This window comes from Garra rufa, chromosome 20 (assembly GCF_049309525.1).
Source record: "Garra rufa chromosome 20, GarRuf1.0, whole genome shotgun sequence".
NCBI lineage: Eukaryota > Metazoa > Chordata > Actinopteri > Cypriniformes > Cyprinidae > Garra > Garra rufa.
This window is the reverse complement of record NC_133380.1, coordinates 9,821,486-9,841,960: the sequence shown is the minus strand read 5'-3', so window position 1 is coordinate 9,841,960 and position 20,475 is coordinate 9,821,486. Positions and strand designations below refer to the sequence as shown.

The 20,475-nt window shown below is 30.3% G+C and overlaps 1 protein-coding gene across 2 annotated transcripts in view; it reads right to left on the bottom strand.

Moving 5' to 3' along the window:
- The window catches only part of sema3fb (sema domain, immunoglobulin domain (Ig), short basic domain, secreted, (semaphorin) 3Fb), a 90,264-nt gene that overhangs the window by 25,796 nt on the left and 43,993 nt on the right, over positions 1–20,475 (bottom strand). Inside the window, exons 3-6 of one of the 2 annotated variants that reach the window (XM_073825310.1) lie at positions 14,444–14,604; positions 12,568–12,630; positions 5,144–5,263; positions 790–879 (exon numbers count right to left, since the gene is read on the bottom strand). In XM_073825310.1, the coding sequence (XP_073681411.1) occupies positions 790–879; positions 5,144–5,263; positions 12,568–12,630; positions 14,444–14,604 (434 nt within the window). The remainder of the gene's footprint in view (positions 1–789; positions 880–5,143; positions 5,264–12,567; positions 12,631–14,443; positions 14,605–20,475) is intronic. The other variant, XM_073825311.1, reaches the window with a different exon arrangement.

The following is a 20,475-nucleotide window of genomic DNA, read 5'->3' as shown; positions in this document are numbered from 1 at the left end:
AAATCGATCAATAAAACACTTATACTGGGTTTAAGCGATGCTAATAAACCATATTATCACATTTATTATCCTAATAAAGTGTGTACAAGTTGGGAGCTCAGGTCACAAAAAGGTTAAGCGCTTCTTCCTGTGATGTGAAAATGTAGGCCGTCTGAAGTATTTGAGTAATGTTTAGCTGTGTAGGTCTATTATTTCCTCTGCTGCTTTGTGTTTGGTAGAGCTGCCTTGTGTTTGCTTTGGATCAACTGCCTGAAAGTCTATGTGCGTGTTTAGCATTCACTCCTTTGAGGAACGTTGAGGCGGATGATCAAACTAAAACCGAAAAGGTTACGTATTGGAAGTTAGTTATTAATAAAGAAATTGCAATAGCACCAGAAAAAAAAAAAAAAAACTTTTTCAGAGTATGTAATGCTCTGTTGCAAAATATCTTGCAAATTAACAATTAACTTCAGAAGTTACGTCTTGCGGGTTCAACTACAAAGAGAGAAACATTCAACAAGCTAAGGAAAGAAATCAAACATAGATCAGCCAATAGAGATTAACCATGAAGACATACTAAAACTAAAAGAAAGTATTACACACACACAAAAAAAATTACATGAGACACAGAACAAAGCTTTGAAAGAAAGAAAACAGGTTAGAAAGATCAGACAAACAGTTTAAAGACATCAGACACAGATGAGGCGGAACAACAAAGACACCAGGGAACGAAAAGCATGCAGGTTAATGCATCTTTAGACGGAAGGGGAGCCAACGGGCTCACGGCAGACGTCCAGATCCGTGTCCCACCTGTAGTCCTGTCTCATCAAACACTGTTTCAGGTTCAGCTGCACGACTAGCTCTTCCTCTGGTCTGGGGCATCTGGAGATGCATGGCGGTCTAAAACAGAACATAGTCACATGATCTATGATGTTAGACACTTACCAAGCATTGTTGCCCCCCTTTCAGAAAGAAGACATAGGTTTAGCTAGGAACTGAGGTGATCTTTAAGTCTCAGGGAAACAATATATTTTACATGTATGCGTATCTATAAATGCTTTTGCAAGTGAAACAGCAGCTCTGTTCCTAAAATAAAATAAAATAAAATAAAAAAATAAAATAAAGCATCCATCCCAGTAAAGGCAAGCCCAGAACAATGCATTGCACAGAGCTCCATGCATGATCATCAATTTATTGCATTTTTTATAAATTATTATTATTTGTTATTATTTTTTATCATAGTTATTCATAACAGTAATGATCAATAATGATGTATTTATTTATATATATATATATGTAAAAAATAAAATAAAATAAAATAGGTATCACTGCAAGTATCCAACACAGTATAAAAGTAAAAAGTAAAAAGACATAACATTCAAAATAAATTAAAAAAATAAAATAATATTAAGTTAAATTAAATTAAATTAATTTAATTAAAAATAAAATAAAATAAAGGCACCAAGAATGTGTCTGCAAGTATCCGTCACAGTAAAAGCAATCCCAGAAGAAAACATTGCACAGAGCTCAATGCATGAAGAAAAAAATACATACATATACACATATTTAAAAAATAATAATAATAAATAAATACACTTTATATTATATAAATGTAAGATTTTTAATTAATTAATAATAATGAATTATTATATATATATTAATAAATAAATCAATAAATAAAGGCTACACTGCAAGTATCGGTCACATTAAGGCATTCCCAGAAGAATGCATTGCACATGCATGAAAAAATAAACAAAACAAAATAAAACAAAATAAAACAAAATAAAATAAAATAAAATAAAATAAAATAAAATAAAATAAAATAAAATAAAATAAAATAAAATAAAATAAAATAAAATAAAATAAAGACACCCACCTCACTTCCCACATGTGTTATCAAATTATGCCATTTTTTAAAATAAATATTATTCTTTATTATTTTTATCATTGTCGTTATTAATAATAATGATAATAAATCGTAATATAAATTAATAAATACATTTAAATTAATATATTACTACATTTTATATATAAAATAAAAAAATTCCATTTATAAAACTTAATATGAACTTAATATTGTATTTTACCATTCTGTCATTTACATTTAATTGTATTTTTAAAACATAATTACATTTTTTTTTTTAAAGCAAAATAGTCCAGTTTTCTTATTTGACTTTGAATTAAACAACATGTTCAATAAACATTAACCTTTTTACACTATATTTATGTGTGCTATGTAATTTTATTCTTTGCTTACTGCATTGTGTTCATTCATCATCACGTCAGACTCCTACACAATAAACCAGCCTATGCCGGTTTAAGTTAGTCTAGCTGGTTAGCCATATAAAATTTGTCTAAAACCTCTCTGAAACCAGTAAAACAGACTAACTAACCAGCTGGTTTACTGTTTTCAGCATGGACAACAAGGTTGCTCCCTAGGTTGTGAAAGAGAGTTAGTGTGTGAAAAATATCAGGCACTTCAAATATCTTGAAGTGTAAAATTAAACTGGTCTGGGATTGTGGTGTGATGTGTTCACACAGATGCTCATCAAACCATGCTGCTGTCTGACCGTGATGGGTTGCACAGCTGGCTCTTGGAAAACCCCAAAATCAACTTTGAGAGTCAGCATGTCTGCTGCGGCCACATGTGTTTCTTTCAACAGACTGACTTGGGTACAGTCTGAATGCAAAGACTGGGCTAGCACGCCAAAGACCTGCTGCAGTCGGCCACATCTGGATGTCTTTGGATTAATGTGCGTCTGTATGTGTTAGACGTGAAGTGTGTGGTGCTCATTGGGACAGACGTGGAGATGTTTGCCTGACTGGAGGACTTTGTGGACGCAGTCTGTGACCCAGGTTTCCTGTCTAGAAAGCGCGGGGTGTGAAGGGGTATGATATCACCTCTCAGCTCTTAGACCAACATTCACACGCGGAGGGCATTACAAGGATGTGTGTGCCAGTTAAACATTCCCGGGAAATGTTGAGGCAATTCATTATTACGGTGGGCTGTAGACCACCAGCACCATACTGAGATGCTATAATGGGAGCTCTCACAGCATAACACCCTACTGTACATAATACAGATCTCAGACTATAAACTAGGAAACTACAGGAATATTTCTGACATTATTTATTCACTCTCATATTATTCCAAACCTATATGACTTTCTGAATAACATTTAATGCAGGTCTTTTTTCCCCTTACCATGATATTAATACGTGACCCTGGACCACAAACCAGTTGTAAGTAGCACGTTTATATTTGTAGCAATAGCCAAAAATACACTGTATGGGTCAAAATGATTGATTTTTCTTTTATGCCCAAAATCGTTAGGATAATAAGTAAAGATCATGTTCCATAAAGATATTTTGTAAATGTCCTACCATAAATATAGTAAAACTTAATTTTTGATTACTAATATGCATTGCTAAGAACTTAATTTTGACAACTTTAATGGAAATTTTCTCAGATTCCAGATTTTCAAATAGTTGCATCTTGGTTACTGTCCTATCCCAACAAACCATACATCAATGGAAAGCTTATTTATTCAACTTAAATTTAAAAGATTGATCCTTATGACTAGTTTTGTGTTCCAAAATCACATAATATAATATAATATAAATGTATATATAAATGTTTTAATATATTTAAGTTAATATATACAAATTCATTTTAGATTCAATTAAATAATAATAATAATAATAACTTAAAGGTGATTATTTTAATTGTATGTATATTGTAGTAAAATTTAATATATACAAATTAATTTTAGATATAAATGATTTTATATACAAGATCAAATTAATCATCCATTATATTATTATTATTGTGAATATTGTAATATAACATAATACAAATGTTTTAATATATTTAAGTTAATATATACAAATTAATTTTAGATATAAGAAAATAAAATAAAAATCACCCTTAAATTATTATTATTGTGTATTTTGTAGTATATACAAGAAAAATAAATACATCACCATTATTTTATTATTATTGCAAATATAATAATATAATATAATATAAATGTTTTAATACATTTAGACAATTAATAGATATATTAAGATAAAAAAAATCTAATCACCACTATATTATTATTATTGTAAATATTGTATTATACGCATATCAATTATTTAAATATATACAGTATATAAATATTAAAGTAAAAATACATACATAAGTATAAAAATATTACAAAAAAACTGGTTCACTGAAAAGAACCATCCAAAAGCAGTGAAATTTAGTTGGTTTATTCATTTATTTGATTCTAAACTCACTAAACTCATCTTTTAAAAAGAATCGTAAGCGTTATTTTAATATCAGTGATAAATTATTATAGTTAATTGTTAATATTTAGAATTTGATTATATTTTTATAGTTTCTGTTTTAAATTAATTAGTTAAAACCTTATAACTTTGGCTGCATTTTTGAAAATGTTGCCTCAAAGCTGAAATAAGCGTACAATTTTTTTTGTTATTTCGAAAAGTTTAGTTTTTTTACTCATGAAAACGTTTTTCATGATTTTGGTTTTAGTTCAACTGTAACTAACTATAATAACCCTGATTTAAAATGACAAAATAACATGGGGTGAACTACTCCAAGAAACGCATAAACAGTTAGAGTAACTGTATTATTGCTATTGGTGTGTGCATGTGTTACAAAAATAAAAAGTTTCCAACTTCTGACCTGTATTAATTCCACTTTAAACGTCCCTGGACCATCATTAAAGAACAAGTGTTGTATTTACAGAGGCGAAAGTGCTAGCTGCACAAGCAAGGGCCCTAAAAAGGCAAAGAGGGTCCACAGAGTGATGCCTGGCTTGAGTGAAGAAACTCAAGCTCCTCAATTAAAGAGTAAGACTAAACAGGAGAGAGAGTTATAGCACGCTGGGGAAGGCAGCTGTGAGGGTGAACGCCAGCCAACACCTGGAGGGCTTTTAACGGGGGAGGAGGAGGTGACACAGGAGGACGGTGAGTGAGAAATCACACTTGATGAACTGCAAGAGTCGGTAATGGACAGATTTGTCATGAAATCTGCAAAAAAGGATATCTATAAATACAGTAAGAACACCTGTGCCTCTCAGGTATCCAGGTGTACCCGCTATGTTTAGAAGACACACCTCTCATGCCCTGTTACCCCGCTTTCAGGAAAGGTAGTTACCATAGGCTTGCGTCCTCTGTTGACATAAGTGCACACCGGGTTGTAGGCGCCCGTCCCGCACACGTACAAGTGCGTCCTGTTCCACGGCTCGATCAGGCGGATGAAATTACCGCACTCGCCCTGGGAGAGGAAACAATCATGGTAATTATTTTCACACATGAACAAAAGAGCCATTAGACCTGACATGTGAAAATCTGGCTTTTAGTTCATGTCTGTTAGCATTATATGCTACATACTAGCACTAAACGCTTTAGGCAGATATAAACATTTGAAAATTAGTCCTACACTTCTGGGAAAACAGACCTAAACTTGACAGGATTGATGGCAGTATTTAGAGACTCTTTGTCTAAAAACAAGAACTGTAACAATGCCAGAAATATACTGTACTTTGCTAGTATGCAAACACAGATGCTAATGTTTGACCAATGCAATCAGGTATACGGGTAACTGGCTATAAACATGTCAGCATTTTAAATCATTTCCACTTTTCTCTGAGAAAGTGATTGTAGAAGACTACACAATATGAGTTTATTATAATACTCACTATAATGCAGTTGCCCTATTACTTTTGTTTTGATGTACACAGCTTTTTTTTTTTTTAAATTCAGGGTCGGTACGATTTTCGAAACTTTTTTTTTTGTCTCTTATGCCAAAGCTGCATTTATTTGATCAAAACTACAAAAAACAGTAATATTATAAAATATTATTAAACTGTAAAATAACTATTTTCTATTTAAATATATTTTCAAATGTAATTTATTCCTATTATTCCTATTTATAATATGCTGATTTGAAACGTTTTTGTTATCAGTGTTGAAAACTGTTGTGCTTCATATATCTTTCTATAAATAAATAAATTGTAAATAATAAATACAATAAACAAAAATAAATCAAATAAACTGTAAAAAGAATTTTAATAGAAATAAATTAAATTGTAAATAATAAAAACAACAATTTAAATAATATTCATATTTATGTGTAAACCGTGAAACTTTTTGTCAGGATTTATTTGATAAATCGAAAAAGTTAGAATAAAAATAAAAATAAATGAATAAATGAATTCTAAATTATACAAACAAGAATTTAAATAAATAAATAAATACATAAATCAAAGTACAAAATAACATTAAAAATACAAAAAAAAGCAGAATAATACAATATAAATACAAATTTAAATTAAAACAAATAAAATAAACTGTAAAAATGAAATACAACAACGTAAATAATATTCATATTTATGTGTAAACTGAGAAACTTTTTTTTTCAGGATTTCTTTGATGAATAAAAGGTTTGAAACAAAAGCATTTATTAAAAATTAAATATAAAATAAATAAATAAATAAATACATTATAAATAATAAATACAATAATTTAAATGAGTAAATAAATTGTAAATAATAAATACAAGAATTTAACAAAAAAATACTATCCGTTATATCCAATACTAACTGCTTAAAATAACGTTAAAAATATTAATAAAAATGCAGAAGAATACATTCAAAAATATAAATATAAATAAATAAAATAAACTGTAAAAATTAAACACAAAATAAATAACTAAAATTGTAAATAATAAATACAACAATTGAAATAATATTCATATTTATGTGTAAACTGTGAAAGATTTTTTCAAGATTTCTTTAAATAAAAAAAGTTTGAAAGAACAGAATTGAAAAAAATAAATTAAAATAAATAAATAAATAGTAAATAATAAATACAAGAATTTAACAAAAAAATACTATCCGTTATATCCAATACTAACTGCTTAAAATAACGTTAAAAATATTAATAAAAAATGCAGAAGAATACATTCAAAAATATAAATATAAATAAAATAAACTGTAAAAATTAAACACAAAATAAATAACTAAAATTGTAAATAATAAATACAACAATTGAAATAATATTCATATTTATGTGTAAACTGTGAAAGATTTTTTCAAGATTTCTTTAAATAAAAAAAGTTTGAAAGAACAGAATTTAAAAAAATAAATTACAAAATAAATAAATAAAAATAATACAATGAATAAATAAAATCCAACAACAAAATAACATTACAAATATAAAAATGCAGAAATACATATAAAAATAAATAAAAAAACTGTAAAAAAGAAATACAAAATGAATAGATAAATAAAATTAATTAATAATATTTTTTTTTGTTATCAAATATTTATTAAGGAAAACAACAAAATATCACAAAGCATTTCAAACAGCCAACAGGAATGATCCATATACATGTATATCAAATACATATAGACAACCCTGTATTAATAGAAAACAAGTAAATTAAAAGGGAAAAAAAAATAAAATAAATAATAATAATAATAAAATAAAGGGGGGGGGGGGGGGTACCCACATACATACACTTAAGGGGATTTGCTCATATTCAGGAACTCCAACTAAACCAATTTAAAATACAGGTAAAGAGAAGAGATCATCTCAACCAGGTTTTCAGTGACTCCGCAACAGTGTGCCAACTACAAAGGGTCTTTTCATTTGCACCATTTACTCGAGCAGTAGACAGTTCTAAAAAAATTACATCCAAAAATGTAAGAATCCAGCATTTAACAGAAAGAGAATGAGGGGGTTTCCATCTTAATGCAATCATCTTTTTGGCAGCTGTGAGGCCAGCTAGTAATATGCGCTTGTTCTGATTGTTAATATTCAATATTGTTAATTTATTCAATAATAAAACCGGGACAGTTACAGGTACAGTTGTGGAAACCAGATCAGACATTCTTGATGCAACCCTAGACCAAAATTGAGCAACAGGTGGACACTCCCACATCATGTGTAGAAAAGTACCTGGAACCTTCAAAGTGCACAAGGTGCAGTTTGGGTCAGTTAACCTCTTCATTAGATGAAGTTTACGGGGAGTTAAATACGTTCGATGTACAAAATTAAAATGTATCTGTTGGTGGTCAGGATTACGAGAAGCCTCCTTTATATTTACCCAAACATCCTCCCAATTGAAATCTAAATCTAAGTTGGGGCAATCATGTCTCCACAGTCTTTCTAGTGGCAGTTTAGCATAAGAAGCTTCCAAAATAAAAGTATATAATGTAGACACTAAACCGCTATTATTTCTTTGAGCAATGAATAGTTTATACAAAGGATGTACAATTAAAGGTTGTTGCCAAGGTACGCCATATGCTTTGAGGGCCGATCTAAGCTGAAGATAAAAGAAAAAAGAAGAAGCTGGCAAATTGAATCGTTTTGAAATGTCTTGAAAGGAGCAAAGTCCAGATTCGGTATAAATGTCTTTTAGATAATGAATTCCACTCCTACTCCATTGCGAGGAAGGAATGGGTCTACCACCAATAGTCAGACTTTTATTATTGAATATGGGAGACTGTGTATGCCACCTACAGGAGATCTTGCATACAGATTCCACCATCCTCCAAGTCTGAATAAGATGAGAAACTATGGGACCAAAACGTAGACGACATTGCTTATCTGACACATTGGAAAAAAGGACGTTTTCCAAATTCCATGGGTGGACTAAATTTTCTTCTATCTTACGCCAAGAAACAGATGTGTGAGGGTTAAACCATACAAGCAAAGGCCGAAGCACAAACGACCAAAAATAAAACTTACAATTAGGTACAGTTAAGCCCCCGTGTGCCTTCCTCCTCTGTAATGTAGACAACTTTAAACGAGGCCTTTTTTTATTCCAAATGAATTGGGAAATTTTACTGTGGATTTTGTTCCAGAAATTGACAGGAGGAGAGAGAGGTATCATAGAACTAAAAAAATTAAGCCGAGGTAAAATATTCATTTTAACTATAGAAATTCGGGCCTGCAAAGAATTGGGCAGGTTAATCCACCTGTCCAAATCTCTCATTATGTCCTTGCTCACGTCAGAAAAATTGTGTGTCACAATTTGGTTCAAGGAGGGAAAAATTTGTATCCCAAGATACTTAAAGTGCTGAACAACAGAAATATCAGGTGGATAATCCAACAGTTTAGCAGACTCATTTAAAGGTAAAAGGGCAGATTTGGACCAGTTAACCTTAAAACCAGATAAATGACCATACTCTTCACAAATAGACAGCAGGCTTGAAATAGACTCTATTGGTTTTTCCATAAAAACCAAAACATCATCAGCATACAATGCTACATGATGCAAAGTATTGTGAACAGAAATAGGCTTTATCTCAGTTGACTGTCGAATCATCTGGGCAAGAGGTTCAAGGGAGAGAGCAAATAGAGCCGGGCTTAGACCTAGTAATAGAAAATGGTGAGGAGAGCAACTGCCCTGTAAGTACTAATGCAGTTGGATTAGAATAAAGAATTTTAATCATATTTATAAACCCTTTACCAAAGCCCATATGTTCCAGAACACACCACAAAAAAGACCATTCCATCCTATCAAAGGCCTTCATTGCATCAAGGGACAACACCACTGAAGGATCTTTGGTACCTACTACTGCATCAACTATGTGAAGAATTCGCCTGACATTATCCGTTGCCAGTCTAGATTTAATAAAACCTGTCTGGTCACAATTAATTAACATAGGCATGTGGTCCTGAATGCGCCGAGCAAGTACTTTTGAGTAAATTTTTAGGTCTGAATTTAGCAGACTTAGGGGTCTATAGTTTGCACATTCGGTTGGATCCTTATCCTTTTTCAAAAGTAGAGATATCAAAGCAGTATTAACATCTCTAGAGAAACTGCCTTTTTCAATTGAAGCTGATATCATATCAAGGAGCAAGGGGCCTAATTTATTCCAAAATACAACATAAAACTCAGGAGGTATCCCATCTAAACCAGGTGATTTATTCCTTTGCATGGCAAGTGCTGCCTCTTTCAATTCTTCTAAAGAGATAGGATTGTCAAGAAAAGTGGAAACATTTGTTGCCAATTGTGGTAAATGTAACTTTTTAAGTAAATCATTACATTTATCTTGTTCAGGCTGAATCTCAGACTTGTATAAATTGGAATAAAAATTACGAAATATCTCATTAATTTGTTTAGGTTCAGTAGCGGTAATACCTGTTAAGGATTTGATGGAAGAAATATCAGCAAATTGCTCATTTGACCTGATTTTCATAGCCAGTAAATGACTAGGTCTGGATCCATGGAAATAATATCTCTGTCTAGTTCTGTGAATTAAAAATTCAGAACGTCGCTTCAGAATATCATTTATTTCTTTCTTAATAAGATCGCGTTCCACTGCTATTTGTGAAGAGTAATTGTTTTGTAAAGTGGAATCCAGTTTAACAAAATCCGCTTCAAGCGCTTGCAATTTAGCAGATCTAGCCTTACGCAAATTAGAACAAAACAGTATAGCATTGCCTCGTATAAACCCTTTTATCGCCTGCCATAATATTCTGGGGTCCTCTACTGAGCCAATATTAAACTCCAAAAAATCATCCAATTGAGATAGGAACTGTGCCTTATACTCATCATTCTGCAATAAGGTGGTATTGAACCGCCATCTTGTGGCTCGTTTGGATAAACTACCCAAAGTAGCGTAACACCATACTCCTTTGTGATCCGAAAGGGCTATAGGCAATAACGTAGCATAATCAATTTTCTGGAAAAGTTTAGGAGATGAAAATATAAAATCTATTCTTGAAAAAGTTTTATGTCTGGATGAGAAAAAGGTATAGTCTTTTGTTGTGGGATTAAGAGATCTCCATATATCTACAAGCCCCAGACTTTTAGCCCATGAATGTAAAGCAGCGGTAGCCAGTTCCTGCTCTCTAGAAGCAGACGAACTTGACCTATCGAGATTAACGTCCCAAACTGCATTCATATCTGCGCCTACTATGAACGAATAATCAGTCAGATCTAACATTCTTTTTGTCAGTATATCATAAAAACGTCTATCGAATGTATTAGGTGCATAAATAGATATAAGAGCCACCTTTTTGCCATATAATTCAACTTTTGCAATGACAATTCTGCCTACATCATCCGCCCAAAAATCCAACAACTTCATTTTCAGATTACGTCTACAAACGATGGCTACACCTTTAGTTTTTGTACTGGACGTTGAGGAAGCGATAGTATGATAAAATTTATTAGCGAAATTAATTAATAATATTAATATTTCTGTGTAAACCATGAAACTTTTTTTTTCAAGATGTCTTTGATGAACAGAAAAGGTTAGAAAGAACAGCATTTATTTGAAACAGAAATTGCAATATTATAAATGTATACTGTCACTTTTAATTAATTGAATGCATCCTTGCTAAACAAAAGTATCAATTTCTTTAAAAAAAAGGAAAAAAATCTTACTGACCACAAAATTAGTATTTCAAAACACTACATGCATTCATAGAATTTCAATATGCAACTAATTATGGTTTCATCTAGCTGTGATGACAATGAAAGACCATCACTTGTTGATTATTAAGGTTAATAAAATTAATTAATGCTGTTCTTTCATCAAAAAATCTTGATAAAAAAAATCACAGGTTCCAAAAATCAGCACAGATGTTTCAAACACTGATAAAAAAAATCAGCATATTACAATGATTTGTGAAGGATCATATGACACTGAAGACTGTAGTAATGATGCTGAAAATTCAACTTTGATCAGAGAAATAAATTACATTTTAAAGTTCTTTAAAAAAGCATGACTTACTGTTTTAATAGGATTAATAGCATTTCAGCAAGCTTATGTTCGAGAGTTCAAAACTGGCAATCAGAAATCAGAAATGTACCCCTAAAGACCTACATGTAAATTCATTTCACAGCAATTGCATTCAACACTATTAATAATTCATGAGCTGTGGTTAAAGCAAACTGACACTAAGTACCATAGCAGTGCACAACAAAACACCCCCAATGCAACGCACCCCGCAGATGTGCAGATGATCAGGTGATGCACACAGTTTCTTTACCAGACCACGAAACCGCACGTCTAATTCCATATGTCCGCAAATCTAGGAATTCGACCGCTCTGAGTTCGTTTCACGCTGGATCTAGCATCTGTTTTCCTTCTCTGAATATCTACGAGTGCATATGTTTTGTGTGTGGTGAGGTTTATAACACATACATTTGACCTCAGCACTACTTGAATATCTCCCTTTCACTTGATTCATATCAGCAAATATTTTATGTCGAGACCCTGACCAAAAGATTTTGTATACGTTGTGTATTTGTAATGACATTTACAGTTCAGCTTAAAATCCAAAGCACAAACAGATGTCACATAGCCGTAGTGTTTCACAAGCGAGAGCTGGCTGGAGTTATTGAGATGAGATGAGATGTCTACACAAAGATATCTTGTGAGCAAACGTGGAGCAACTGTAAACTAAAAAACAGGTTGTGTATATTGTTATAACACTGTCTGGAATCATTCTTGTAGTTAATTTGCAGGGCTGAGCAGATTTCCAACAGTGCAAGGGCTTTCAGATTGGAGTATGTGAGCGGAGTGGAAGCAAAGCAGTTGAAAAAACGGCACTCACGTTTGTGTCTTTGCCACTTAAAACACACTCCGTCTTCCTCTGTGGAGAAACAGGCCAGTGTATCTGAAAGAGAGAGTACGAGAGAGAAAGGTCAATCCCATTTGTCACAACAATGACACACTATCTCAGAAACAATCCCCTTTAACTCAACAACCTTTCAGCATAATGAGCCGAACTAGCCAGGGAATGTTCACCCTGAATTTTTATAAGGCCCCAGGGATCCCCACATATCCAGGCTTTAGTTTTATAGAATTTAATAGTCAGTTTCCTGCATTGCTGTGAGCTAATAAGTAAAAGTAACAGTAATACAGGAATGACCTTTGGAGCCTGCTGTGATTTAGGGTATGGCTTGTGCTTGTTTAGGAACTGAATCCAAAACAGAGTGAACATCTTTCTATAAATAAATGAATACATGCATACATACAAACATGCAATGAATCCATACAATTTAAACAAACCAAACTCAAAATACAAAATAATACATTAAAAATATGAATAAAATAGAAGCATTAAATAAACTGTAAAAAAAAAAAAAAAAATGATATAAATAAAATTAATTTAAATAATAAATACAATTTAAATAAAATCAAAATACAAAACAATATGTGACCCTGGACCACAAAACCAGTCATAAGGTTAAATTTTACAAAACTGAGATATATACATCATATGAAAGCTCAATAAATAAGCTTTCTATTGATGTATGGTTTGTTAGGATAGGACAATATTTGGCCAAGATACATCTATTTGAAAATCTGAAATCTAAGGGTGCAAAAAATCTAAATACTGAGAAAAACACCTTTAAAGTTGTCCAAATTAGGTTCTTAACAATGCATATTACTAATCAAAAATTACATTTTGATAGGTTTACAGTAGGAATTTTACAAAAAATCTTCATGGAACATGATCTTTACTTAATTTCCTAATGATTTTTGACATAAAAGAAAAATCAATAATTTTGACCCATGCAATGTATTTTTGGCTATTGCTACAAATATACCCCAGCGACTTAAGACTGGTTTTGTGGTCCAGGGTCACATATATTAAAATATAAATACATTCTAAATAAAGTACACTGTAAAAATACAAATAAATACAAAATAAACAAACATTAAAAAATATAAATAAAACAAATAAAACATTTTATACAAATAAATAAATGAATAAATTTGTATAATAATAAATAAAACAATTTTAATAAATAAAATCAAAATAATATATTTTGAAAATATAAATAAAACAAACTAAAAATAAATAAATAAATAACAAAAATTGTAAATAAATAAATAAAATTAAAATACAAAAAAATATATATTTTTATATATAAATATATATAACTAAATAACTAATAGTAAAAGTAAATAAATAAAATCAAAATAAAAAATTATGTTAAACATATAAATAAATAAAAAAACTGTTATACAAATAAATAAAAACAAAATTGTAAATATTAAATACAACAATTTAAATTAATGAATAAATAAATAAAATTAAAATACAAAAAATATTAAAAATATAAATTGTAATACAAATAAATAAAATAAACTGTAAAAATTAAATATTAAATAAACAAACAAATAAACAGCAAAATATAGTATACACATTTAAAAATAAAGAGATAAAATTAATAAATCAAATCAAAATTAAACAAAGTACAAAACTGAATAAATAAAAATAAATAAATAAATAAATAAATAAAATAAACTGTAAAAATGAAATACTAAATAAACAAACAAACCAACAAACAGAAAAATATAGTATACACACTTATAAAATAAAGAAATAAAATTAATAAATCAAATCAAATATCAAATTTTTTTTTTTAAATCTATCATGTCGGTGGGAGGCAGATGGAGTGATTTGTGATAGTCCTTACTATGAGGGGTTCTCGGTTGATGTCGTGGAGGTCCAGGGACAGGATGTAGTCTTTGCTGCCCACATACATGCGGTCATGATCCTCATCCATGCGCAAGATGCGATAGTCTGATGTGTTCAACAGGAAAGAGAAGTGATGGGCTGTACCTGTAGACCTCAGATCTGCAGAAAGAAAGAGAGAAAAAAATAAGGTCAATCAGCAAAAACTGACAGCCATTTATTGCTAAGACATAGTTTGTTTTAGAAAGATTTACACAGACAGAAAGAGTGTTTCCACTCCCAGTTTCATTCCTTTTCTATAATTGCTTAAATACATATCATAAAAACATGGCAGCTTGACAAGAACATAACAGTTTTGGACACAGTTCACAACAAAGAATACTCCATCTATTTCACCTTATGAGGTAATAGAGGGTTTGTTATTGCAGGCACAAAGCATGGCAACCGAATCTGTAATTATGCCTTCAGATTTTTTCCAATCTTATCTTAGAGGCACACAAACACAGTGAGGTCTGAGAGAGAAGGAAAAGAAAAAAACACTTCACCTTGTTTCCAAAGCAAAAGGAAGTTATCAATAAATTAAACAAAAGATATGCAAGATATTCTACTAAAGCAGACCTGCCTTTCTTTTAAATAATATGTAAGAAATTACATAAAAAGATAAATTATTAACATTTTTGTGTAAATATTATAATTTAAGAATATGAAAATTTAAAGAGGGTGTAAAACATTAGTGAGCAGTTACCCGGGTTACCCGAAGGTCACAGAGGACAAGAAACACGCACATACTTCTCTTCAGTGTGTCTGCCAATCAACAAGTCAGGAATCACCCAGTAGAGATAACCATTAAAAAATAAATTCTAATCTTAGTAATTTATTAAAACAAATCCATTGATGAATTACCGGTTTATCTGCCAGACACAGGCCTTGAATTCACTAGCACAATACACTGCCATTAATCACATTACTATTGCTCTGTTTGTATAGTTTGATTTAATATATCCATGAGCGAGGGGTGTGTTTTGAGGTCAAGGCTTTGATTGACAGCTGTCACGACAGTGTGTGTGAACCTCCGTCTGGAAGATTATTTGTGTTTCAGCTCAAGGCGAAACAATGAATCCATCACATGTGTGGATGGACATGAACACACAGACTAAAAAAGAAGAAAAAAACTAAGAAAGAAAGAAAGAAAGAAAGAAAGAAAGAAAGAAAGAAAAAGACACGTGGACGTGTGTAGATTACGAGGACATTTTAGTGCCATGTAAAAAAATAAATAATAATATCTAAGATTACAAGATTAAAGTCACAATATTTTGAGAGTAAAGTCAAAATTACGAAAATAAAGTTGAATATTTCAACAACAAAATCAAAATTATGAGAATAAAAGTGAAAATGTTTTGAGAAAAAAAATCTAAATTACGAGATTAAAGTCGAAATATTTCAACAATAAAGTCAAAATTATGAGAATAAAAGTCAAAATGTTTAGAGGGAAAAAAATCGAAATTACGAGATTAAAGTCACAATATTTCAAGAATACTCAAAATTACAGGAATAAAGTGTAAATATTTTGGGAATAAAGTCGAAATATTTCAATAATAAAGTAAAAATGTTTCAAGAAAAAATAAATCTAAATTACAAGAATAAAGTTGAAATATTTTGAGAATATAGTAGAAATTATGAGAATAAAGTCGAAATGTTTCGAGAATAAAGTCGAAATATTTCAACAATAAAGTCAAAATTATGAGAATAAAAGTTAAATGTTTCAAGAAAAAAAAATTAAATTACGAAATCAAAGTCACAATAAAGTCAAAATGTTTAGAGAAAAAAATTCTAAATTACGAAAATAAAGTTGAAATATTTTGAGAATATAGTAAAAATTATGAGAATAAAGTTTAAATGTTTCGAGAATAAAGTCGAAATATTTCAACAATAAAGTCAAAATTATGAGAATAAAAGTTAAATGTTTCAAGAAAAAAAATTTAATTACGAGATTAAAGTCACAATAAAGTGAAAATGTTTTGAGAAAAAAAATCTAAATTACGAGATTAAAGTCACTATTTCAAGAATATAGTTGAAATTATGAGAACAAAGTCAAAATTTTTCGGGAATAAAGTCGAAATATTTCAACAATAAAGTGAAAATTATGAGATTAAAGTCAAAATGTTTCAAGAAAAAAAATGAAAAGAGATTAAAGTCACAATATTTCGAGACTAAATTCAAAATTACGATAATAAAGTCAAAATATTTCTGGAATAAAGTCAAATAGCAAGAATAAAGTTGAAATATTTTGAGAATATATTAGAAATTATGAGAATAAAGTCGAAATATTTCAACAATAAAGTCAAAATTATGAGAATAAAAGTCAAAATGTTTAGAGGAAAAAAAAAATCGAAATTACGAGATTAAAGTCACAATATTTCAAGAATACTCAAAATTACAGGAACAAAGTGTAAATTTTTTCGGAATAAAGTCGAAATATTTCAATAATAAAGTAAAAATGTTTCAAGAAAAAATAAATCTAAATTACAAGAATAAAGTTGAAATATTTTGAGAATATAGTAGAAATTATTAGAATAAAGTCGAAATGTTTCGAGAATAAAGTCAAAATTATGAGAATAAAAGTTAAATGTTTCAAGAAAAAAAAATTTAATTACGAGATTAAAGTCACAATATTTCAAGAATACTCAAAATTACAGGAACAAAGTGTAAATTTTTTCGGAATAAAGTCGAAATATTTCAATAATAAAGTAAAAATGTTTCAAGAAAAAATAAATCTAAATTACAAGAATAAAGTTGAAATATTTTGAGAATATAGTAGAAATTATTAGAATAAAGTCGAAATATTTCAACAATAAAGTCAAAATTATGAGAATAAAAGTTAAATGTTTCAAGAAAAAAAATTTAATTACGAGATTAAAGTCACAATAAAGTCAAAATGTTTAGAGAAAAAAATTCTAAATTACGAAAATAAAGTTGAAATATTTTGAGAATATAGTAAAAATTATGAGAATAAAGTTTAAATGTTTCGAGAATAAAGGCGAAATATTTCAAAATTAACGTCAAAATAGCAAGAATAAAGTTAAAGCGTTTTGAGAAAAAAAGAGATGTTTCAAAAAATAAATTCTTCGAAATTCTTCGACTGTATTCCCGAAATTCTCCATCTTTATTCCCGAAATGCTTTGTCTTTATTCTAAAACATTGTCATAGATAGACATGAACATAAGGGAAGGGAAGGAAGGAAGGAAGGAAGGAAGGAAGGAAGGAAGGAAGGAAGGAAGGAAGGAAGAAAGAAAGAAAGAAAGAAAGAAAGAAAGAAAGAAAGAAAGAAAGAAAGAAAGAAAGAAAGAAAGAAAGAAAGAAAGAAAGAAAGAAAGAAAGAAAGAAAGAAAGAAAGAAAGAAAGAAAGAAAATAAATAAGACACGGATGTGTGTAGACAGAAATGAACAGACAAAAAGAAAGATAAAAAAGGAAGAAAGAAAGAAATTAAATAAGTGAAAAAGAAAGGAAGAGCAGAAGAGTGAGCAAAAGTGAGAAAAAAGAATGATTGAAAATGGCAAGAATTGAAGAGAGTGAAACAAATAAAGAAAGTAAGCAAGAGCCAATTAAAGACACCAAGAGCAAAAGAAAGTTAAACATTAGAAACAAGAAAAGATGAGCAGAAGAAAAGGTCTAAGCCAAAGAACAAGCAAAACAGAATGAAAAGGAATAATGAACAACAAAGTAATCAAAAGAAAAAAGTAGTATCCATAGTTGATTCCAGCTCCTCTCAGCACGTCTGTCAGCATCTCCTAAACATCTGTTTGTTTTAGCAGCCCTTCTGACCGCCCATCTGCTGCCTCAGACCTCACTCACACCACACAGACTCAGGTGAAGCTTTCACACACCAGACCATCAGCTCAATCTCCCTCTACATCACTATGATGCTGGGATGGGAGTGGCAGCTCCTCAAAAATCCACACAATTTGAATTTTCATTTATGTTTGTTGCATAAATGCAGAAACATTAAAGGTTAAATGGAAGGTTAGGGGTCTGTTCAAATCATTGCCCATTCTTTCCACCACATAACCTAAATATAACACTTCGACAGGATATTCACCATATGTATTCAATGATTTTTGCAGAGCCATGCAGCAAACCCAGTTCCTGAAGCCCTCAAAGAAAACACCAGTGTTTAAAGTCTGGAATGTTCTACTGAGAGGGGAAATGTAAGTTTACTATTGTAGGAATTCAAGTATGCACTGTCTCTGAATGCACAAAGCTCGCTTCAGCACTAAAGCTTGGCATATGGTCGGACTTGACGAAACCAGAGTAAATACGGTGCGGAGACTGTGCATGCCAAAAACTAAATGTTACCCTTATCTCCCTCTTCTCTCTTTCTCTCTTACAAGACAGAGGGCCACCTGTGGAAACAAGACCAACTGTCTAAAGATCCCTGTACTCCAATACCAACAGCTCCATGTCTATCTTGAATCCATCCGGACACATGAGCCAACAGCTTCCTTTAGACAATATCAGGGTGCAGTCTACCTAGAAGCAATAAAAGACAGTGCCAAGATGCAATGCTAAAAATATGATACTGTGACAAGTGCAAAGTTTACATACTAGCCCACACGCATACTGGCTAAGAAGTACATCTGTAATGAGATTAAGCAGTTTCTGTATGTATGTTTTTCACATCTAAATTAGATTTGTATTCAACAATTCCCTCAACTGCATCTTGGATGATTTTGTTTCACAGAGCATACTAGGCAGCACACTGGGGTTGTATCCAAAATTGAATACTTCCCCTACTGTATAATTATATAATGTGAAAAAGATTAGTACTGTATGTCAGAATTCACAGTACTCATAAAACAGTTGGTGAAAAGTATCCAAATGACATACTACTTCCATCGGGATTCTGAAGTGTGTATCCCCTGGACACTTTACTATCCCATGAGTCACAGTTCACGATTTATGAATTATAGTGCAATGCAACTGACTCTCGTAGGTCACATGACATCCATTCATACTATAAGTAGGGTTCTATGAAAACTTTTACATTTTTTTCCAAAATTCCATTTAAATTTTTCAAAAAGCATAAAATAATCAATCAAGAGCATGTCCGATTAATTGAAATCATCAAACTTACACAATTTTAACATTCAGTTTTATTTTACAGAATTCTTTGTTTTCCAATAATTTTCTGGATTCTATAATATAAGTTTCATTAAATTTTAATAATCAAAATCATGTCTAATTAACTGATTTTATTTAAAAAATATATTATAATTAAATTTTATTTATATATATATATATATATATATATATGAAGACCTTTAATTTTCTGTTTGACAATAGTTTTTCTCTAAAGAGTAAATTGCACATAAAGTGACGTTCAGAGCAGATATCCAGAGATAGACAGAACGATTATTAATGATTGATAACTAATTGAATTGATTTAAAAAATAATTTATTATTATTTCATTTTATTCCTTTTTTTAAATCCATTTTAAAATAATACATTTTCTGATAAATATTCCTTAAAAATGTTTTAATAATAACTTAGTAATAGTTATATAACAAATTTATAAGAAGCAGTAATACCATCACAGAACATCAAGTAATATTTATGTCACAGTTTCTTCAATTTAAACCAAAATTTATTTTGATAGTTGCCGTGAAGACCTTTAAGTTTCTGTTTGTACATGATATGACAATAGTTTTTCTTGAAAGAAATGGTAAAATGCTCATTAAGTGACTTTTTAAAACAGTTCTAGAGATTTCATTTAATTCTAATAATCAAAAGCATCTCTAATGAACTGATTTTATTAAAAATATAAATTTGATTTATTACTTAAAAATTTTTTTTAAATAATTTTCTGGTCAATATTCCTTTAAAAATTATATTTTAATAATACTTTTATTAGTAGTAGTAATACCGTCATTATAGTACATTAGGTCAGATATTTCTGTCACAGTTTCTTCAAGTTAAATCAAACTTTTATTTGATGGGTTGCTCTGAAGACCCTTAAGTTTCTGTTTGTATACGA